Source organism: Carcharhinus amblyrhynchos, chromosome 18 (genome assembly GCF_965287045.1).
Source record: "Carcharhinus amblyrhynchos chromosome 18, sCarAmb.v2.hapA, whole genome shotgun sequence".
In the NCBI taxonomy this organism is placed as follows: domain Eukaryota; kingdom Metazoa; phylum Chordata; class Chondrichthyes; order Carcharhiniformes; family Carcharhinidae; genus Carcharhinus; species Carcharhinus amblyrhynchos.
Window position 1 is genome coordinate 52,386,829 of NC_137341.1, and position 23,622 is coordinate 52,410,450.

Below are 23,622 nucleotides of genomic sequence, written 5' to 3' on the forward strand. Positions count from 1 at the left end.
TGCTACAATGTCAATGAAGATCTTAAGCTTGAACCCTTGAGTGTCACCTGGTCAGTTATGAGGAGTGAAGTACACCATAGTCGAATAGCTGTGAAACTCCCTCAAAGGAGGTTTAAGGAAGCTGGCATTCATTTAAAACATAAGAAATGCATCTTTCAAGCTGAATGGCTACATACCTCAGTTTCAAAGTGGATGCAAAGGGGTTGCATCCCCTTGACTAACTAAAGTGTTTAAAAAAAAAGGGCGGCATGGACTTTGGGTTGAAGGGCCTGTTTCCATGTTGTAAACCTCTATGCCTCTCTGACTGTATAAGGTGAAAGCTATTACCGGAGCCCTGGCACCTAGGAATACAACAAAACTGAAGTCATTCCTGGGAGTGGTTAATTACTGTGGAAAGTTCCATGGTGCGATTTGATCGAACTGCCACTGTTTCCAGAGTTATGTGATGCTGATCCTGGCCAGAGCAGAATGAAAGCATTGACCAAGAGCTATGTCTAATGGCCTGGCATTGACAGAGAACTTGAACAAATGAGCAATGTGAAAAACCCAGCAGACGTTACCGTAAACATACACTGTGGGAGTGGCCAGGCTGTCTGTGGTCATGGCTTCACATAGATTTTGCAGGGCCTTTTCTTGGGCACACGTTTCTAATCCTGGTAGATGCCCAGTCCAAGTGGCTGGACGTTCAGCTCATGAAATCTATCTCATCCACATTTATTATCAATAACCTGAGGCAGATCTCCATGATCGATGGTCTTCCCAAAGTGCTGGTATCAGAGAACGGAACAGCATTCATGTCTAATGGCATTCATCACGTCAGCACTCTACCACACTGCCTTGAATGGCTTGACAGAATGAGCTGTGAAGATGCTCAAGGCTTTTTTGAGGCTCATAGGCCGTTGCCATTGCAATTGGCACAAGGAGAATGTGCAAACTCCACACAGACAGTGACCCGAGCCGGGAATCAAACCCAGATCCCTAGAGCTGTGAAGCAGCAGTGCTAACCATTGTGCTACCGTGCCGCCCATTATTTTAAATAAAATAAACCAGTTGATAAGTGTCTCAATAGAATTGCTTTACAGTCTGCATAGGAGAGCGCTGCATGTATCCTTCAGTAGTTTGATTCTTGTCCTACTCTGATGTTCTTGATTGGTCCAAGGAGTTGAAGTAATAACTAAATCATTAGGGATATGGTATTGCCATTTGATATCCAATCTAGGGATCATTTATTGTTGGGTTATAGTTCTGTTATTTTTTGGGACATTTTCCGATGTTAAAGACATTGTATGAATTCAAATTGTTGTTTCTGTGAGATCGCTTCAGTTTTTTAAACATTTATTTCTTTAATAAGCAAAACATATTTAAATGTTTACTTTTTTGGCAGAACACCACAATTCTTGATGCCGATATTGATAGAAAAATTTCCATTTGTAAACAAATCAGCCAGAGTCCTGGTAAGTAGAATAACTCCTTTGTAATCTAATTTAAAAATCTTTACAATGCAGAGTGTTAGTAAGATTCTCAATTAATTACAGTTAACTTCTGTGATCATTGATGACTATGAAAATTAATTGCGCAAGTTTCTCAATAATTCCAGCAAATTATTTTCTGCCTCCTCCATTCAGATGAAACTGGCAGGAATTCACATGTTCAGTGGACAAAACATATGAATCTTTCAAGAATTTTAACACTGGCGCTGGGGTGGTCACTCTCCAGCCATCATTTTTGCATTTGGAATTTTGCCCCTCTATCTGTACATGATGCAATGCTAACTCTTGGCGATTGTAATGTTACTTTTAGGAATATATCGACATGCAGCCTGGATCCTGGTAAGCGGAGCAAGGCTGCTGGATCCTTTCAACAAAAACAAAGGAAAGAGAGTCTAAAGTACTATTTGGAAAAGTCAATTGCCCTCTGCCACAGTTTTGATTGAACTGCCATCATGAGATAAATGTACAAATAGAAAACAGTTAAACGAAAGAAAATATGAAGATCAAGCATTTTGTAGCAAAGCACTTGTCAATGAGAATTTTTTTATAAATTCTGATTTAACATCTCAATAAAATGGCCATAAACATAGAAACATGGAAAATAGGCGCAAGAGTGGGCCATTCGGCCCTTTTGAGCCTGCACCACCATTCAATATGATCATGGCTGATCATGCACTTTTAGTATCCCACTCCTGCTTTCTCTCCATACCCCTTGATTCCTTTAGCCACAAAGGCCAAATCCAGCTCCCTCTTGAACATATCTAATGAACTGGCCCCAACAGTTTTCTGTGGTAAAGAATTCCACAGGTTCACAACTGAGTTGTCATTTAAAGCCAGTTAATCATAGATATTGTATAAACTCATGCTCTTTTTACTGTCACTTTGGCATTCTTCCGAATGCTTACCTGTCAGCAGAAGTTAGCAAAAGCTTGCCACAATAGATCAATTATTTTAATTTTGGGGGCTTTTTGCTAGATGTGCAAATTACCTTCAAATTTGATTTTGAAGAACATAATTGAAATTAATTGAGAATTCTTTTACTGAAATGTGACATACTAACTTGTGTGGTTTGACATTAATGGACCATGAATTTTTAATGTATATCTTTCTGATGTAATTTACCAGGAATGTTATGTGCACAATTTACTGAGGATCACTGTGTATTTCCCAATGCTACGCTTAGAAATATTGGAAATCGTAGTGGAAAAATTCCTAAAACTGGATGTAAGTACCCAGAAACTTGGAGCGAAAGCTGTTTGTCGAGGCTGCTATCAATTTCCTGCTTTAATTAAATACTCTACTGCTGTCAGTGTAGTATGGTCACTGACAGCTCTTCTGCAAGTGTGCACTTTGTCAGCGCATTTGCAAAAACCAGTGACATAATTTGCAGAAGACACAAATCCACCCTCAAACGGTGACAGTTTTTTGGCAGTCTTCAAACTTTTAACATCCCTCTGAACTAATTAAATGACTGGTCTGAAATTTGAAGTTATTCATGCTTCCTGAGCACTGTTGTGGGTGGGCACTCGGGGCCTGGCCATTTCCCTGTGTCTGTCTGTCTCCTGCTTTCCCCTTCTCTCTCCCCAGCCACTTCTTTCAATATTTCAGCTTGTGGTAACACTCTAACAAATCACCAACGTGATGTGGTGTTTTAATTGGGAGTGAAAACGTGGGTCAGAGTGGATCCCATTTGCCACTTGTTCTTTTCTAGCCTTGTCCGAAAGGTTTGGGGTAAGCTGTGGATGGAGGGGATTGCTAAGAGTTGCTGCTGCCAGTGCCATAATATTTGCAATTCCATGTGCGGTCACATGGACCCTGTTGCACATAGATCCCCTAAAGATGGTAGCTACAAATACAGCTGCCTATGTACAGTATTGGCAGCAATGCAACCCTCATAAGAATGGGTAGCGTTTCTCAGACACTTGTAAAACAATGTATTTGAAATGTTTAGCTGAATTTTTTTTCTCAGAAAAATACCAATTCACACTCTGCCTATTTGACATTTTGCCCTGAGTTAGTTAAACTATTGCTAAGGAAATAAATTCTGTTGGTGGAAAACATCTAAAATCTTAGCTGGTTATAGTACACGCTTCTTTCAAATCATCAAATTCATTAACATTCAGTGTATTCTTTCTATAAAGAAAAAGGTAAAATCTTTTGGTTTACACGCCAGTGTTCATGACCTTGCAATGTCCGATTCTGCTTCACAGCCAATGACATGCATTTGTGATATAGTCAGGTCTGTCAGGGGTTGGTGTAGTGATATTGTCACTGGACTAGTAATCCCGAACAGCTAATGCTCTGGCAACCTACCCATGACAGCTGGTGCAGGTTAAAATTCAATGAATTTTGGCAGAGCAGGCTTGAGAGGCCGACTGACCAACTCCTGTTCCTACTTCCTATGCAAATATAAAATATTTGAAGCAACCAATGTGTGTACAATAAAGTCTCGCTCATTAGTGAGAAATAACCAAGTAGTGTGTCTTAATGTTGATGGTTCGTAGAATCATAGAATCCTACAGTGCAGAAGGAGGCCATTGAGCCCATCGAGTCTGCACCCACCACAATCCTGTCCAGATCCTATCTCTATAACTCCGTGTATTTACCCTAGCTAGCCCTCCTGACACTAAGGGGCAAATTAGAATTACCAATCCACCTAACCCGCACATCTTTGGAGTGTGGGAGGAAACTAGAGCACCTGGAGCAAACCCACACCATGAAGAATGTGCAAACTCCACAGACGGTGACCCAAGCTGGGAATTGAACCTGGGTCCCTGATGCTCTGAGGCAGCGGTGCTAACCACAGTGCCACCATGCCGCCTGTGTTTGAGGGATGTTGGTTAAGATGCTAGAAGAACTTCCCTGCCCTTGAAGTAGTGTGATGGGATATCTCATGTCTCCTGACAAGAGGCAGTTGGCACTTGTACTTTCTGGGCTAAACGTTGCCAGTCAATAGATTTGAAGTTCCCTTGCAGGAGATGGTAAAGCACTGTGAGTGCCTTCCTTCTGAAAAGTAAGCAGTGAGGGTACATCTGTGGTCTGTCCATCATAGTTGTGATAGAGTCTGCAGCACTTTGGCTAGACATTTGTGTGCTAGATCTCACTTTTTGCAAGATCATCTATCTTTATCCTTGGCTGAAAATATTCTCTTGCCTCTTTGTACTCATGATGGCAAAGGGAATGTCTCCATGGTTATTTCAGACAATCTGTCTCGAGGGGATTTTTTTTTTCTTTTAGTTTTGATCCACATTTAAGGACAAATTCAACAAGAGCTTACATTTTATATAACACATTTAATGTAGTAAATCATCCCATGGTACTTAACAAGGAAGGACATTAATAAAAACATTCTTGACAGTGAGGTAAGTTATTAAGGAGTATTTTGAAGGAATAGAGGTGGGTAGAGAAATTGAGAGCTTTAGGAAGGGAATTCCAGGACTAGGCACCAAGTCAGTTCCCATATTGGAACAACTAAAATGTGGGGAGTACTGGTATCTTGATAATTTGTAGGACTGGAAGAGAGTACAGAATATATGAGTACAAAACCATGGGGAAATTTGCAAATTCTGTTTAACAATGATATTGCAATGCAAAGAAACCTAAACTGTGCTAGGTGTTATAGAAGCCTGGCAATGGTGTCTCACCAATGATGTGTCAGGTCAGTGTTTCCAGGACAGTTTTCTGAATAGAGAGTTGCACAGAGAAGGCTAGGAAGGAGAATTTGTGGGTAGGGTGCCCTCTGAGGAGTATGCCAGTATTTGTAATTCCTGGCAATGTATATTTATATATACATATATTTAAGCTAAATATATTTAAGTCACGGGGAGATAGGTTTCTGATAGACAGGGGAATTAAGGGTTATGGGGAGAAAGCAGGAAAGTGGAACTGATCCACTTCAGATCAGCCATGATCTTATTGAATGGTGGGGCAGGCTCGAAGGGCTAGATGGCCTACTCCTGCTCCTATTTCTTATGTTCTTATGTATCAGTAGTTGTCAAGGGTGTCACTCAATGGAACATTTGAAAAGCTCTATATTAATGCACTTTTTCAGCTAAAGCAAAAAGAGTGTAATGCTTGGATATTCTAGGATATATGGCTCTGAAACAGGCCATTCAGCCCAACCAATGTGCTAGTCTTTATGCTTCTTTTGAGACTCCTTCCATTTTTTTCTCATCTAAATCTGCCATTGTAACTTTCTATTCCCTTCCCTCTCATATACTTGCCGAGTTTTCCAACCTATACCATTCACTTCAACCACTCCCTATGACAGCAAGTTCCACACTCTTACCACTCTTGATAAAGCAATTGCTTCTCAATTCCCAGTTGGATTTCTTGGTGAGTGTCTTATACCGAAGACAGTCTAATTATATACTCTTTCTCTCAAGAGGAAACATTTTCTCTGCATCCACGCCATATCAAAATTCATAATTTTAACATCAATTAGATGACTCCTCCGCCGCCTTTTTTTTTTAAAGCGTAAAGGGGCCAAGCCTGTCAATCCTTTCCTATTATACAGACCAATACATTTCTTGTAAATCTGTGTCTTCAGTACCTCTACTTTTATAATATAGCGACTGCATGCACTACTTAACTGTGTCTAACCAAGGTCTGTTACAGGCTTAACATAACTTCCCTACTTTTCAGTTCTACCCCTCTAGAAATAAAGCCATGTGTTTGGTTTGCTCTTTTTAAATAGCTTTGCTAATCGGCAGCACAGCGTTTGGTGATTGATGTATTTATACTCCGGAGATTCCTATATTCCACCACCACCCTCCCCCCAACCTAGATTTTCACCTTTTCAAGTAATGTGACCTCCCTACTCTTCACATATCACCGTTATCTTTGCTGAATTTCATTAACCAATTATTTGCCCATCCATCAAAGTTTATTAATATTCTCCTATAATTTGTTGTCACAAAAACCCAGCTTGCAGGTGCAGCAGGTGGTCAGGAAGGCGAATGGGATGATGCTGGCCTTCATAGCGAGGGGGATTGAATATAAAAGTAGGGAGGTCTTGCTGCGGCTGTATAGGGCATTGGTGAGGCCGCAGCTGGAGTACTGTGTGCAGTTTTGGGCGCCGTACTTACGCAAGGATATTTTGGCCTTGGAGGGAGTGCAGAGGAGGTTTACTAGGCTGACGTCGGAGTTGAGGGGGTTGAGCTATGACAAGAGGCTGAATAAACTAGGCTTGTACTCGTTAGAGTTTAGAAGAATGAGGGGAGATCTCATTGAGACATATAAGATGATGAATGGGATGGATAGGATAGAGGTGGAGAGACTCTTCCCGCTCAGAAAAGATAGTAGGACTAGGGGGCACAGCCTCAAGATAAAGGGGGGGTGGTTTAGAATGGAGTTGAGTAGGAACTTCTTCACTCAAAGGGTGGTGAATCTCTGGAATTCTCTGCCCGTTGAAGTGGTGGAGGCTGCCTCGCTAAATATTTTTAAGACGCGGGTTGATGGGTTTTTGATAAGAGAGGGGATTAAGGGTTATGGGGACAGGGCGGGAATGTGGAACTGAGCCACGACAGATCAGCCATGATCTTATTGAATGGCGGGGCAGGCTCGAAGTGCTAGATGGCCTACTCCTGCTCCTATTTCTTATGTTCTTATGTTGTCCCCCAATTGGGTGTCATCAACAAATTTGGCAATTCTGGGCTGGCAGGCTCCAGGAAGGGAAACAAGAAAATAAAGATACTTGAATCTCAGGCAGATAGGTGGAGTTGGTGCCTCCATCTGGTGCTCCCTTCTGACCTCCTGCTGACCCCCCTTCCTCCCTCCCCCTCCCCTTAAGGCCTGGTAACCTCTGGCCACCCCCATCCACAATACCCCAATCACTCCTTGAAAAACCCCAGGCACTCCTTATCTTCCTCGTCCTGGAATCCCTGCCACTTACCTTTTGCCTCCGTTTTCTGGGACTTTGTGCTAGGCCGCTTCCCACCACTGCAATGCCATGTCTGATGGGACTGGGGAGCTGCCAGCCAACCTGATTGGCCAGCGGCTTTCTAAGGTAGGACCAAGTGAGAGCCAGAGGTCCTGCCTTACGCCCATTAAAGCTCGTTCGAGCATACTGTGGCACTGGGGCTGCCAGAGTCAGCAGGGATGTGTTCAGGCTTGTTTTATTTTTATTTCAAATTGTTCATGTAAATCACAAGCAGCGGTGGTCCCAGCACTGACCTTTGCGGAACACCGTTTCACATTTCCTGCCACTCTAAACTATCCTTTGCTCTACTTTCTGCTTTCTATCTTAAAGCCACCCAGCAATCCATTCTGTTACTCACCCCTTACAAAGGGTCATCAGATTTGAAACATTGCCTCTATTCTCTCTGCATAGATGCTGTCAGACCTGCTAAGATTTTCCAGCTTTTTCTGTTTTCTATACAATTCTAGTGTTTTCTGTACAATTACCCCTTCCCAGAGAAGCTTCTAGTACACAAATATTATTTTACTCCTTTATTCACTTAGTTGCTTGTAAATTAATTCGGGTACCATATGTTCTTATCTGTTTGAATGTTCACACCCTGAAGGATGTATTGAATTACCTCTTAATACAACCTAAAACTCACCTTAACAAAAATCCAATAAATATTTGATGCTAAGTAAATGTATGCTATTGGTCCCATTGTTCCCAGGTGAGTGCCTCACGTAATGATATTGAGGATGCTGAAGAAGCTGTCGAGACTAACAATGGATTGTCGACGTGTGCAGAGGAAGGCCTGTTTGACATGGTAAGATTTTGAAAAATGTTTCAACCCTGCACTTTCTGTGAAACATTTATTTTTGAATATCAATTGAAAGTTCTGTATAATCTGAATGCAGAAAGTTAAGATGTGGTAGTGGGGTTCCCCATCTCTGCCACAAATGTAAATGTAACTAAGGTTCCTGATAGCTTGCATGTTGCATTCCTTGCAAATAACCTACCTTCTCTCATTTTTATTGGCCTGGGCAATGTGCGGAGTACATTTCTCTCTTTACTTTCATTTTGCTACGGTCCTAGTCTTTTACATTAATTTAGGGGATATCAAAAGCTTTCTTAAGTTGTTTGTGATAATAGTGCAGAATTTTGAAATGTTAATGGTGCAAAAATTAGCATCTGATAAGCCTTTGGAATAGGAACAGCAGAATGGTGCAGATTATCTTACTGCATTTAGTCAGCATGGTGGATTTTAAGATTAGAGCAGTACAATCCCACAGGACAATTTTCAACTTTTCTGTAATCTGGAAACTTTACAATAAATGTGTCTCAAAGAATATAAAGTGACCAGAAGAATAAAAGTTAAGGTGTGAATCACTTCTAGCACAGTTTGTTTTTCACTAGTTTTCGGAAGGTGCACGTGAGGTGCACCAACTTGAACTGATAATACATGAGCTGGACCTAGGCAAATATTTTGCCTTTGCTATTGGCCCAGCAGTGTCCCAACTGCTCCCTTTGCACTCCACTGGATTGGCAGATCCTGTTGCAAAAGAAGTGATGTAAGCCTTCCTTATGTGCCAGTTACTACCTGACCCCGTGTGGAGAATGGTTTCTATGAAAGTTGTAATGTTTTGGGTGTTGGATATTGGCTTGGCTTGGAGGTGGGGGAAGTACAGATGTGAAAAATGATTTTCGTTTCATTTGTGGTTTTTCACTCAAGGCCTGCTGTTTTTTTTTGTTTTGTCTCTGTATAGGACGAAGATGAAGACAAGCAGAAAGTCCAGTTGGCATTGCCAAATGATATGATGGCTCATCCAGTGGCTGAACGCTTGGATATTTTGATGTCTGTTTTGCTGGCTTACATAAAGGACATCTGTTATGTCGATGGTACTAATAACAATGACTTGCTATTCTATGGTTCCTTCTAAGTAATCAAGTGTTTCACAAGATAGAGCATGTGATGTTTAGTGTAGAAGAATTAGAATTGACCAAATAATGGTCAGAAAGAAAGTAACACAATATTTATGGAGGGAATTCCAGAAGTTAAAACTAAAATCATGCTCTCCGGTGAGATACACTGAAGGGTGCAGGAGTAGACATTTAAAGATATTGTTTTTGTGGGAGAATTTCAAACGAGGGGCTGTCCATAAAGATTGGCTGGGCGGTTAACAGTGAGATGGAGTGTCTAGGGCTACTAGAAGATATAGACGGAATGGTCAAAAAGACAGATAAATGGCAAACGGAATTTAACCCTAAAATGTGTGTGGTGATACACCTTTAGAAGGAGTAATTTGACAAGGAAATATTCAATGAATGGGTAAGACTGTAGGAAGGTCAGTGGAACAAAGGGACATTGGTGTGTTTGTTTACAGATCTCTGAAGATAAAAGGGCATGTTAGTAAGATGATGAAAAAGGCCTAAAGGGACACTTGCCTTTATCAATCGAGGCATAGATTAAAAAGCAGGGAAGTCATATTGGAGTTGTATTGAACTTTGATAAGGTCACAGCTGGAGTACTGTGTGCAGTTCTGGTCATCACATTATAGGAAGGATGTGAACGCACTGGAGAGGGTGCAGAGAGGATTCACCAGGATGCTGCCTGGGATGGAACATTTAAGTTATGAAGAGAAGGTGGATAGGCTTGGGTTGTTTTTGTTGAAGCAGAGAAGACTGAGGGGTGACCTGATCAAGGTGTATAAGACAATGAGGGACATGGACAGAGTGGATAAGGAGCAACTGTTCCCCTTAGTTGAAGGGTTAGTCACGAGGGGACATAGGTTCAAAGTGAGGGACAGGAGGTTTCCTCAGGAAGGGGATCTTTTTTACCCAGAAGGTGGTGATGGTCTGGAATGCGCTGCCTGGGAAGGTGGTGGAGGCAGGTTGCCTCACATCCTTTAAAAATATCTGGATGAGCACTTAGCACATTAAAACCATCAGGGCTATGGGCCAAGTGCTGGTAAATGGGATTAGGTGGGAGGTCAAGTGTTTCTTGTGTGTCGATGCAGACTTGCTGTTCTTTACTGTATGATTATATGATTTAAGGCAGAGATGAGGAATGTTTCCTTCGAGTTCAGAATCTTTGAAGCTCTTCCTCAAAAAGTAGTGGAAGCAGCTGAATATTTTTAAGGCTGTAGTCGATAGATTCTTGATAAGCAAGAGGGGGTTGAAAGCTCAGGATCCAGCTCATCCACTTTGAGCTGGAATTTCTCAAGCAAACAACACTTACTACAGACATGCTCACTGGGAACCACAATGGAATCCACCAGCTTCCATATCATGCATGAACAACACATCATCTGACTGTCTATCTCTATTTTCTTTAATTAGTTTTTAATTTTTTAAAAAACTTTTTCATTGTCAGTCTCAACACAATGTCTAACCAGTAATTTAAATGGATTTTCAAACTTAGCACTGCTCCCTAATGGTCAATCAAATCCTGTGATATCACTTTAAAGTTTTTTTAGTCCGAACTCTGTCAGTTTCAGAGAATCAAGAGTAGCGCTTATTTACCAATCAGCACTCTTCCTTGTGGCCCCTGTTGCCTGTTTCACCTAACTCCCTGTTTTCACCCAACTCCAAAAGCATTCCTTTCAGCCTGGCAGCACTTAGTGCGGTATAGGGGCAGAATTAGGCCGTTTGGCCCATCGTGTCTGCCCTGACATTCATTCATGGTTGATATGATTCTCATCGCCATTCTCCTGCCTTTTCTCCTCTTATTGATCAAGAACCTATCCATCTCTGTCTTAAAGACAGTCAATGACCTCTGGCAATGAGTTCCACAGATGCACCACCCTCTGGCTAAAAAGAATTCCTCCTCATCTCAGTTTTAAAGAAGCGCCTCTTCACTCTGAGGTTGTGCCCTTCAGTTCTAGTCTCTCCCACTAGTGGAAACATCCTTTCCACATCCACTCCGTCTATCTGGCACATAAAGTAATTTCCAAAGTGAGAGAGCAGACTTGGAACAAAAAGGTTGTGTTAATATTTTTTCAAAATATCTCAAAGGCCCCTCACACTTGCTGTACTTTAGCACAATACCTCTGCAAATTTTAAAACCAAGTTCTTCAGCGCTCATCCCAAGTCTTTCGCTGCAGCTGGCAAAGCTTTGTTGTAGAAACACAAGTTGGAGGAGCAAAGAGATATGTATGTAAAGAAAAGTTCAAGCTCAGAGGTGAGACAACAGTAGGAGAGGGAGGGAGGGAACTTATACATGATTGTGCTTTAAGAATGAGGAGGATGATATCAAAGGTTGATAATGCTATATTTTCCTCTTTGCTTCATCTATTTCGTGCAGGGTGGCTACATTACAATAATGCACCGGGTTCAGAGTTGTTAAAAATCTCTGTTAAATATGTGTTGAGAAATATTTCTGCAATAAATAATTGGTTTACTTGAATGCATCTTTTTCTTTCTCTTATGTAGGAGAGTTTGCATTGATCAGGGCAAAAGACTTGTACCGGGACTTGATAGTAGTGTTTGATAAGCTGGTCCTACGCACTCATGCTTCTTGTCATGTCCAGTACTTCATGTTCTATATTTGCAGTTTCAAGTTGGTGAGTGCCAGATTATTTTTTAAATTTATATTTTTGTAACAAAAATAATAGAAAACAAGTTATTGCCAGTGGGTTATTTAAGGGATGGTGCAGATTTTGCAAGGACAGTTGAATACATCACAACAGACTGAGGCTTCTGTCGTGAGCCCAAAAGCTTACTTATTTAATAATTGAATAGGTAAATAATGATTTGTGTACAAATAACATATTTATTCCACTCTTAGAGGAGTCATGATCGTTACCAATCAGCAATATCTTTTGGAATTGAGTTTTGAAGTGAAGTGTTACCATCATAGAGCTGCGTTATCTTAGTTTGTGCACGATTGGTGAGCTGATATCGTGCCACCTATTTTAAAGGTTCACTTGGAAGCTGCTCCAAGAGATCTACAAAGAATAATTTGCAACTCAAAATTTATCCCAGGACACACTCATTGTTCCAAATCACTGTACTAGGAATTCTGTCATATCAAATCTTGAATTGCATCAATTATCTTCATTCATCTTTGCTAAGTACTTTAAATGCCTTGCTAGATAAGTCCTTATCCAAGTACAAATGTAGCCATTGTATCTGCGTACCAAAAACTTCCTGATCTACAAATGCCGTCTGCCCTGTGGTGTGCAGATTAGGTCGTCTATTTTAAATTTCTTCCAACCTAACAATAAGCATCTAGCGATAATTCATTTTAACATTTTTGTGTATATTGTGCCCACAATACAGAATTCAGAATGATCAAAAAATGTTTGTTTTTGTCTTAGATCAGGAATCTTCTTTGGCATTTTGACCCATTCAAATTGGTACTTAAAAGGGTGCATGTACAATTTGTACTGTTAGTCCTGCTCATCATGTTTTATCTCCAGAGGAAAATGAATCCCTATCGGCAAAGCTGCCAAGCACAAATGTCTCCCTAATGGTCTTATAAAAGTTCAGGATATCAATCTACCTTTTGGAATCTCAATTCATCAACTCTCATATGCATTCCACAGATGAATATAGTTTATTGCAGTTGGTCTACAAATACCAGTTTTCAAAACGTAGCCAATGTGGAATGAATTAAGACAGAATAGTGCTCTAAGGAATAAAATGCTTAGTTTTCTGACTGTAATTTTTCAGGGACTGGCAGAAGCTTTCCTGGAACACCTTTGGAAGATGATGCAGAATCCAAATAATCCTGCAGTAATAAGACAAGCAGCTGCAGGCTACATTGGTAGTTTTCTGGCCAGAGCAACATATATCCCTTTGGTGTAAGTAACAACAGGTCTCATAATTTCGTATTATAACTTGACCGTGTTTTAATGGTGTGGTACATATAATTTCTGCCTTTTAAATGATCACTATTGGTGGGTGTCTGCAGAGATTTTAAGTCACATTTATGCCTGCCCAAAAGATAGGTTCTTGATTTAAAAGGGGATTGGGGAAAAGGCAGGAGAATGGGGGTGAGAAAAATATCAGCCATGATTGAATGGCAGAGCAGACTCACTGGGCTGTGTGGCCTATTTCTTATGGTCTGAGTCACTTAGATAGGAATCCTTTTACACACAGTAACCAAATTATTGCATATGATCCAATGTATTATTGGTTTGTAAGGGTTGTGAATCATAGGATTCCTGCAGTGCAGAAGGAGGCCAATCAGCCCGTCAAACCTGCACCGACAACAATCCTACCCAGGCTAAATCTCCATAACCTCATGTATTTGTATTTGCCGTGCTAATCCTGCTAACACTAAGGTGCAATTTAGCATGGCCAATCCACCTAACCCACACATCTTTGGATTGTATGAGGATTCCCATGGAGAATGTGCAAATTCCACACAGTCTCCCAAAGCCGGAATTGAACTTAGGCTCCTGGTGCTGTGGGCCACTGTGCCGCCCCACATCATATAAAATATATTGCTGAATGGCTTATTGTTTTAAATTTGTGTAGTTTCCATTTTGTATATTGTGCATCTTTCCTCAAATGCCTCCTGCGATGTGTAGTGACTCTATCACATGCTAACCCAAGTGCAGTTCTACATCTCAAACCAACCATCCAGCCATCTGAGACAACAACTCCCAAATATTGGATTTCTAAAAGGTATATGACTGGGTGGCACATCAAAGGTTATAGCACAAAATAATAACTCGTGGTTCATATTAGCATAGATAAAGAATTGGTTAGCTAACCAGAAGCACAGAGTGGAAAGAAAAGGCGTGTCCGATCATGTGAATGTCTTGGAATATGTGCAGAAGACCAACAAGCAGATTAAGAACGTTAATATCCAAGCTAAAAAGTGCTGAATTATCAAACAGTTGAATTAAATGGGGTGAATGCTCAAGAATTGATTTGTTAAAATCTGTTATGTATCAATAATATTCTAATTCACTGAGGAAGATTTCATTCCCTTGACTAGCACTGTGAAGGCTTGCTTGGATCTGCTGGTCCCCTGGATACACCACTACATTGACAGTCAAGATGCTGGAACAAAAGCTTACTGTGACGTGGCTCTTCATGGATCCTTCTACTCTGCTTGTCAGGCTGTATTTTACATCTTCATATTTCGTCACAAACAACTACTGAGTGGAAATCTGAAGAAAGGTGATTGATTAACTTTTGTATTAATAGTAGTATATTAATGTATAGTCTAACGAATTGGCAGGAAGATGCAGCATAGCCAAGTGCTGCATATCACCATAGCATTTTGCAGATTTGTACATGCAGCTTCTTGGTTGATTAGTTAATCTCGTTCATGTTGCTGTGTGCATAACGTTACTTTGATGATTTCCTCTCCTTCGGCCCACACCACAACACACATTGTAAGGGAGGGGACAGTCAGAATATGTGTTGCCCTTTTACCAGCTGATTATAAGAGTAGAACTGGATAAGAACATGAGAACTAGGTGCAGGAATAGGCCATCTGGCTCCACGAGGCTACTCCGCCATTCAATAAGATCATGGAGTCAGGTCCACTTACCTGCCCATTCACCATAACCCTTAATTCCTTTACTGTTCAAAAATTTATCTGTTCTTGTCTTAAAAGCATTCAATGAGGTAGCCTCAATTGCTTCACTGGACAGGGAATTCCACAGATTCACAACCCTCAGTCCTAAATCAACTCCCCCTTCTTTTGAAGCCATGCCCCCTAGTTCTAGTTTCACCTGCCAATGGAAACAACTTCCCTGTTTCCATCTTATCTATCCCTTTTGTAATCGTATATGTTTTTGTAAGGTCTCCCCTAATTCTTCTGAATTCCTGGTGAGACCTGGCACTTATCTGCAGTCTCAATGTCCCACCTAGACATATGAGGGACATTGAGAAATAAAAATTAAAATATAAAATACATCAAAAGCTAACCCAGCTAATCTTCTGCACAAGTAGCATGCTAAATTAATACAGCAGAACCAGGACAAGAAAATCAGACAGTTGGTCTAAACAGATGTGTTTTTTTTTGCATACCTGTCAGTGTACTGTGACATTGGTAGAAGCCCAAGAATACTATTAATAAAACTTTGAATTTGAGAAGTATTATATTTAGGAATTTTCTTTTACTCTCCCTGTTGAAGGTTATTAATGTTGGTGTAATTTATTTTGTAATGTACTATGAATGTTGAAATAGTTTTCAAACATTAGTGTTATCCTTTCCTTTTCTGTGCAGGTTTGTCATACTTACAAAATCTAAACTTTGAGCGTATAGTGATGTGCCAGCTGAACCCTCTTAAAGTCTGTTTACCCTCTGTTGTCAACTTGTTTGCAGCAATTACTAGGTGAGTATTTTTGGATTTTGATATTAGATACTTGTGGACATGAGAACAAAGGATGACATTGCATTCTTGTGTTTAAATGATTTGAATCATGAAATGTGTCAAAGTATTTATGCCATGTTCTGACAAGGTTCTAAAAATAGTGTCAAAAGCCTTGAAAACACATTTTTATGCAACACTTTAAACTGAATCAATTTCTCATGTTAGTGTTATAGAACTTTAGTTAGGCCGCACTTGGAATATAGTGTTCAATTCTCGTTGCCACACTACCAGAAAGATGTGGAGACTTTGGAGAGGGTACAGAAAAGATTTACCAGGATGTTGCTGGTATAGAGTGCATTAGCTATGAGGAGAGGTTGGAGAAACTTGGTTTGTTCTCACTGGAATGACAGAGGTTGAGGGGCAACCTGATAGCCTACAAGATTATGAGGCATGGACAGAGTGGATTGTCAAAAGCTTTTTCCTAGGGTGGAAGGGTCAGTTACTCGGGGGCATAGGTTTAAGGTGCGAGGGGCAAGGTTTAAAGGAGATATACGAGACAAGTTTTTTTACATAGAGTGGTGGGTGTCTGGAACTCACTGCCGGGGGAGGTAGTGGAAGTGAATACGATAGTGACTTTTAAGGGACGTCTGGACAAATACATGAATGCGATGGGAATAGAAGGATATGGTCCCTGGAAGGGTAGGAGGTTTTAGTCCAGTTGGACAGCATAGTTGGTGCAGGATTAGAGGGCCGAAAGGCCTGTTCCTGTGCTGTAATTTTCTTTGTTCTTTGTAGGTAAGGGACAGAATTCTCCCATTTTCACTGTCCCGCTGGTGTGAAAAGGGGAAGGTTTTATACTGTTGCTGCGGTGCCTGTCAGGTGGGATTCACCAACTGATGGATGTAAATCTTTGTGGAATGAGTGGACTGAAAAAGAGGAAGTGAAACCACTCGACCCCTTTTGAAGAAACCACAGCTGTCAATCAGGCTTAGAATCTTTGTAGACGTTGTGGATAGGAAAAGTGGAGGTACTTGAGATGCGTTCAAGTGTGAAAGGGAAGTAAATAAACACAGCTGACTGGAGGCTGAGTAGAAAATCATTAAGCTTTCAATCAAAGCCTATTTCAAAGGACTACACATGACATTGAAAAAGATCAAATTTTTTTTAATGGAAAAGTGAGGATTTCAAAACATTTGGACTTTCTAGGAAGGTGAGGCACTTCAAATAAGAGTTGTGCTGATAGATTGGGGCTGAATGAACATCTGCAGAGAACGGAAGCCCCCCCCCCCCCCAAATCCAGTAAAATTGACATCTCTGTTAAAGGACTTCAAAAATTACCCAGCTTTTATTTCACTATAATTGATGGGACTGTAACATAGTGTTTTTGTTACTGGACTAGTAAAGCATGAAGACTGAATTGATAATCATGAGTTCAAATCCCACCATGACAGCTGAACACATTTGGATTGATTAAATAAATGTGGAGTAAAGGGCTAGCACCAGTAAATGGAAAACACCGGCTTGTCATTAAAGAGCCATCTGGTGTGGTCTGTACGTGACTCCAGATTAATAGCAGTGTGGTTGGTTCTTAACTGCCCACTGATGTAGCAGAGCTAGTCATTCCGTTGTATTCCCAGAAGGTGGTTTATGAACTCTGCCGCATCCCCACCTCCCCCCACCTTCTCGAGAGCAATTAAAAATGAATATCCTTGAACTATATTTTTAAAAAGTGATTAATTTAGTTTTAGTTTTTTAATTTTAGTGTGGATTTTACTATATATAATTTAAACCAGAGATGTCATTTGATAAAACTATGAATTTCTCAGTGTGTCTTCCTTTTGTTATAAACTAGTAATTCTTAATGCACTGTTAAAAATATGTTTTGATTGTTGTAAAATGCAGAGCTTTACTATCTGTTAAAGAACATTTGAGGAACTTAATGATTGCGAAATAAATGCTTTTGCAACTTAATATCTCAAGGCAGCAGCTTGATTTTTATCCAGTAAACCCTAACCAACAACAAAGGCAGATGGGTGATCATGATCTAACGATAATATATTTGAAATTCTTTTTCTGTTTGCAGGAAATATCAATTAGTTTTCTGCTACACAATTATTGAACGAAACAGTCGACAACTTATACCAGTTGTTAGGAGCAGTACTGGAGGTGACTTGGTCCAGATTTGCACCAATCCGCTTGATTGCTTCTTCCCCTTTGATCCTTATGTTCTGAAAAGGTTTGTGTGTGCCAGTATTTGACATTAAATCCAATAGGGAAATAAGGAGCCATCTCTTTACTCAAAGTAATTAGAACTTGGAATGTACCACTACAGACAACTATCTTTGATACTTTCTACATGACCGATACCAAAAGAAAAGGGAATAAAAACAAATGTTGAGAGGCTAAAATAAGATAGATGAAATCGAGGGAGACTTCTTTGGAATATAAACACCAGCACAGGCTAGTTAAGCCAAATGAACATAGGAACTAGGGGCAGGAGTGGGCCAGCTGGCCCCTCGAGCCTGTTCTACCATTCAATAAGATCATAGCTGATCTTTTCATGGACTCAGCTCCACTTAACTGCCCGCTCACCATAACCCTCAATTTCTTTACTGTTCAAAAATGTATCTACCCTTGCTTTAAAAACATTCAATGAGGTAACCTCAACTGCTTCACTGTGCAGGGAATTCCACAGATTGACAGCCCTTTGGGTAAAGAAGTTCCTCAACTCAGTCCTAAATCAGCTCCCCCTTACTTAGAGGCCATGTCCTCTAGTTCTAGTTTCACCTGCCAGTGGAAACTACCTCCCTGCTTCTATCTTATGTATTCCCTTCATAATCTTATGTTTCTATAAGATCTCCCCTCTTTCTCCTGAATTCCAATGATTAAAGTCCAGGTCTATGGTCTGAATCTGTGCTGCAAATGTTATTTTAAAAAACCGCTAGCTTGTTTGATTGTGTTGGTTTTCTTTTTGAATCCATAACCCATTAGATTTTATTTTTAACACATCTCCTCTGTGTTTTCTGTTGAAAGCACCAAGTCCTTTAACTCTGATTAACAGAATGGCTACTCTCAGCACTGCTTTCTACAAAGAACAATGCAGCACAAGAACAGGCCCTTTGGCCCTCCAAGCCTCCACTGATCACATGTTCCTACGTAGTATACCAACACCATATTGACAGCATAAGGAGTAGGGTTACCAACTCTGGCAGGACATATTCCATTAGGAACTGAAGTCAATCCAGAAAGCCGGGAGTGTGACGTGAGCAGGCAAATTTCTCCACTAGCCCAAGTACTCATCCATCTCGCCAACTTTCTTTGGCCTCTGTCACAATTTCAGTTTTTTGATATTTACTTCTCTTTTTCGTTTCTCATTTCTCGTTTCTCTCCCCTGCAGCAACCATCTTGGGCAGTGTCTTTTGAATGCTTAATTCTGGCTTCTAACACAAGTTATGTTCAACGATTAGAAGAAAGTAAATAAAATCAAATTGTTAATCATTAACACTCATTCACTGTCTCTTCAGGCTTAAGTAATGTGCTTGAATCTTAACAATGGATGAAGGTGCAGGAAAGCCCAGGGCTTATGCAGGGGCTAGCCTTTGGCCTTAATTTCTCACTCAATCTCTGCTATTTCACTATGGTCTTAATGCCCAAAAATTACCAAGTAACTTTTTTTTCAACAAAATGAATGCAACTTCACAAACCAAGTTGCTAAATGAGCAGTTTTACAGATTAGACTGTCTGAAGACAAGCCACCTTTTGGGTCTTTTTAATCAACGCAGTTTTTCTAGACCTGCAGCAAGGCAGCAGCCCTCTGGGCAGCGGCAGTTGCAAGTTCCTTAGCTTAATTGCTTGCTGTTTTACCTCCTGGCTCCTCCTTGGTTCTCTCAGCCTCCCTTGGGGTTGATTTGAGGCTCAGACGAAGAGAAACTTCAGCAACATTTGTGCGTGTAGTATGTGTTGTGGTCACATTACTTGCTACTATCTTATTTCCTTGCATCTGCTGTAAACATGATCATCACGATTCATGAATGAACTGTGGCTGGGCGCTACATGTTGCAGAATGAAATCACAATTAGCATTTTAAAATCTCCTGGATTACTTTTAGTAGCTTCAGGAGATTGATGGTGAATCTGCCAGACCCCCAGTTGTTCTATGAGGGAGGGCAACCCTAATATGGACACCAGCAATAGATACACAGTTAATCTTTTGAGTTATGTGCATGTACAGCTGGTAATAAAAGCTCTGGTTTTCTTGATAGTATTTGAGCACAGACTATTTATTTTTCCAACAGATCTAAGAAAGTATTTGATGGCATATATCAAGTTTGGGAGGATGTGAGCCTTCAAGACTTTCAGGTTCCACAGAAAGCCATGAAACTGGTAAGGCACTGCATAATATTCTAATAGGATCTTTTATATAAAAAAAAATCAGTGGTAAATGAAGGGCTTTTTGACATTTTCAATTTTGGTTGTGGAGGTAACTGAACTGTTTTTGTGGGTTCTTATGTCCCTTTTCTGTAAATAGAGGTCAGCTGTTAATATTTTTGTGCGGGAATTTTCACAAATGACAGATTTGTTCGTGAGGGCAGAGGGATACTGATTCGTATAACCAGTTTGCAATACTTATGAAACAGGTTAGCAGCTGAAACTTGCAGCTCGAACTCTATTCCTAGATGGAATTGCAAACTGTATCATTAGAAAATACAAGCAAAGAGTAAAACATCAGAATTTAAAAGTAATCCTTCAAACGTCCATATTAAGCATTGGAAGAACTGGATAAATTATTACAGAAGTTAATTCAGTAACATTCTAATTGATAACATATTTGTCATGGCAGGTTTGTATCGAATGAATGATGCAAACATACTTCCTGCACATCCACTCAGTCCGTACACATTTATTAACCTGTTTAAACTTGAAACAATACAAGATAACAAAGGTTTTACCAATAACACATTCCATGAACGTGCTTCAACAGCTGAACAGAACTATAGTAAGAATAAATCAGGGCTAACAGGAGCGCCAAACGAAGTGAAGAGCTTTCCATATCCACACACTCACCATTTTCTCCATTTGTGGGTTCCTTTGAAGCTTATTTCCTTGGCAGCTAAATTGGATTGCTCCACCCCGAACTCGGAAATTGATGCGGATGTGTGATTAACTCGTGCCCATCAGATGTAATGAAAGCACAATGCCATCTTTGTGCTGCTTCCTCATTTACATAATTTCTACGTACAGTCAGTGTCAAATTTGCTGTTGGTTGGCTTGTACACTTCAGCAGTGAACCAACAATCAGTACTTGTCAGCACTAGAAGGCCGTAGAATCTCTATGGTGCAAAAGGAGGCTATTCGGCCCATCAAGTCTGCACTGACAATAATCCCACCCAGCTTCTATCCCTTTAACTCCATGTATTTACACTGTTAAATTGCCCCTGACAGTAAGGGGCAATTTAGCATGGCCAATCAACCTAACCTGCCCATCTTCGGACGATGGGAGAAAACTAAAGCACCCTGAGGAAACCCATGCAGATAGTTATCTAAGGCCAGAATTGAGTACAGGTCCCTGTCGCTGTGAGGCAGCAGTGCTAACCACTGTTCCACCGTGCTGCCCCAAAGGTACTCACTACTGACCGTGAAAACAGCCTCACTGATGAATCTAGTGATGTCTGTGCTGAGAACTTGATGAATCCATCTCATAGAATCCTACAGTGTAGAAGGAGGTCATTTGACCTACTGAGTCTGCACTGACCACAATTCCACCAGGCCCTAAGCCCATGACCCCACACATTTACCTCGCTAATGCCCCTGACATTAATGGTCATTAGCATGACCAATCAACCTAACCCACAAATCTTTGGAGTGTGGGAAGAAACCGGAGCACCCGGAGGAGACCCATGCAGACACCAGGAGAATGTGCAAACTCCACATGGATAGTGTCCCGAGCCGGGAATTGAACCGAGGTCCCTGGTGCTGTGAGGCAGCGGAGCTAACCACTGTGCCACCCATTACTTAAAAACTAAGTAACATTCCTTAAAGGGGAAGTGTGTAATGGCGGGAATTGGTGCTGGGAGTTCTTTGGAATCTGACCTGGGAAAGGCAGATGAATGGCACAACATGGGAGACTGAAGTCAGCAGCCTATCACCAGCCATGTTTCAGCCACAGGGGTAACATTGCAGGAGCCCAAGAATGGGCAAAGGCAGGTGGAAGACAGGAGTAAGGAGATGCTGGAGGGTGTGTAGTTTTATAATTGTATGCCATATGACATTTCATTTATAAATTTTATTTAGAATGTGTTTTTTCTGGTGGTTTCAATTTTTGTATTGTGGCCAAGAGTGGTGTGATCCTCAGTCACAGAGGGGAAAGTGAGCAGTATCGGAGATTTGGTGAATGAGGAATTTGGTTTGTGATTACTGGTGTTACGCGTAAATGGGTTCTTCATATACAACACCAGCAGAAAGGAGCTGTCTAGGTTGTTGCTTCCCATCCTCTTCCTTCTCAGTATCTCGTCAAATAGCGGGTTCCAAAGGCTGCCTCCCCCATTATGAAGTCTCTTAACACCAGGTTAAAGTCCAACAGATTTATTTGGAATCATGAGCTTTCGGAGTGTCGCTCCTTAATTATAAGGAAGGTTAGGCAGCCAACAGCATAAAACTTGAGACTGTTTTCAATTGAGAATTGCAGGGCACTTCCAGAATGTTTGATTTGATTTATTATTGTCACATGTATTAGTATACAGTGAAAAGTACTGTTTGTTGCACTACACAGACAAACCATACTGTTCATAGAGAAGGAAAGGAAAGAGTGCAGAATGTAGTGTTACAGTCATAGCTAGGATGAAGAGAAAGATCAGCTTAATGTGAGGTAGGTCCATTCAAAAGTCTGACAGCAGCAGGGAAGAAGCTGTTCTCAAGTCGATTGGTACGTGACCTCAGACTTTTGTATCTTTTTCCGATGGAAGAAGGTGGAGAGAGTTTGTCGGGGGTGTGTGGGGTCCTTAATTATGCTGGCTGCTTTGCCGAGGCAGTGGGAAGTGTAGACAGAGTCAATGGATGGGAGACTGATTTGCGTAATGGACTGGGTTTATTCATAACCCTTTATAGTTTCTTTAGATTCTTGTACGATTTGCTTCTTTGGTAATAGTCTTCTACATGCTTATTAATAAAGTCAATTACTTTTGTGGCGTACTCGTTCAGGCTGGTCGCAGAGTTTTTAAATACTGACCAGTCCACTGACTCTAAGCGGTCCCGCAGGAGATCATCCAATTCCTCACCAGCATTGCATGGCTTTCTTTGATGGATTCTATCGCTTCAGTTTTTGCTTCTAAGCTGGGAGCAGGAGCACAGCCTTGTGATCTGATTTGCCAAAGTGTGGGCAGGCATTAAGAGCGGTTGACACGTTTGATATTTGTGTAGCAGTGGTCTCGGATATTTGGGCCTCTGGTGGAACAGGAACTTGTTGGTGGTAATTTGATAGTACGCTCTTGAACTTGGCCAGATTGAAGTCCCTGGCCATGACGAACAAGGCCTCGGGATGTTTCGTCTCAAGGATATTCGTATTTCATCCAGCACGATCTTCATGTCTGTGTGAAGTGGTATGTAAACTACTGTCAGGATAACGGAGGTGAACTCTCGCACAGGGTAGTGGGGGCAGCATTGTAGTGTCAGGTATTCTAGGTTCGGGGAGCAGAAACTCGCCAGTGTTGCTACATCTAGGCACCGTGAGGTGTTGATTAGGAAGTAGACCACACCTTCCCCAGCCTTGCCTGAGGCTGCTCTATGTTCCATTTGATGAATTGAGAAGCCTTTTGCTTGTAGGGCATTGTCTGGTGAAGCAGGAGTGAGCTACGTCTCCTTGAAACAGAGCACACAGGAGCTCCTCAGACCTCTTTGAAAAGTGAGTCTGGCTTTAAGTTCATCTAGCTTGTTTTCCAGAGATTGGACGTTTGCAAAGA

The 23,622-nt window shown here is 41.0% G+C and overlaps 1 protein-coding gene across 1 annotated transcript in view; it reads left to right on the forward strand.

Annotated features, from left to right (window-relative positions):
* Positions 1-23,622, forward strand: part of rrn3 (RRN3 homolog, RNA polymerase I transcription factor) — a 48,890-nt gene that overhangs the window by 21,805 nt on the left and 3,463 nt on the right. Inside the window, exons 8-17 of the mRNA XM_080207011.1 lie at positions 1,385-1,454; positions 2,616-2,714; positions 8,120-8,215; positions 9,156-9,288; positions 11,821-11,951; positions 13,063-13,193; positions 14,339-14,523; positions 15,581-15,689; positions 17,752-17,904; positions 19,963-20,050. Coding sequence (XP_080063137.1) covers positions 1,385-1,454; positions 2,616-2,714; positions 8,120-8,215; positions 9,156-9,288; positions 11,821-11,951; positions 13,063-13,193; positions 14,339-14,523; positions 15,581-15,689; positions 17,752-17,904; positions 19,963-20,050 — 1,195 coding nt within the window. The remainder of the gene's footprint in view (positions 1-1,384; positions 1,455-2,615; positions 2,715-8,119; positions 8,216-9,155; positions 9,289-11,820; positions 11,952-13,062; positions 13,194-14,338; positions 14,524-15,580; positions 15,690-17,751; positions 17,905-19,962; positions 20,051-23,622) is intronic.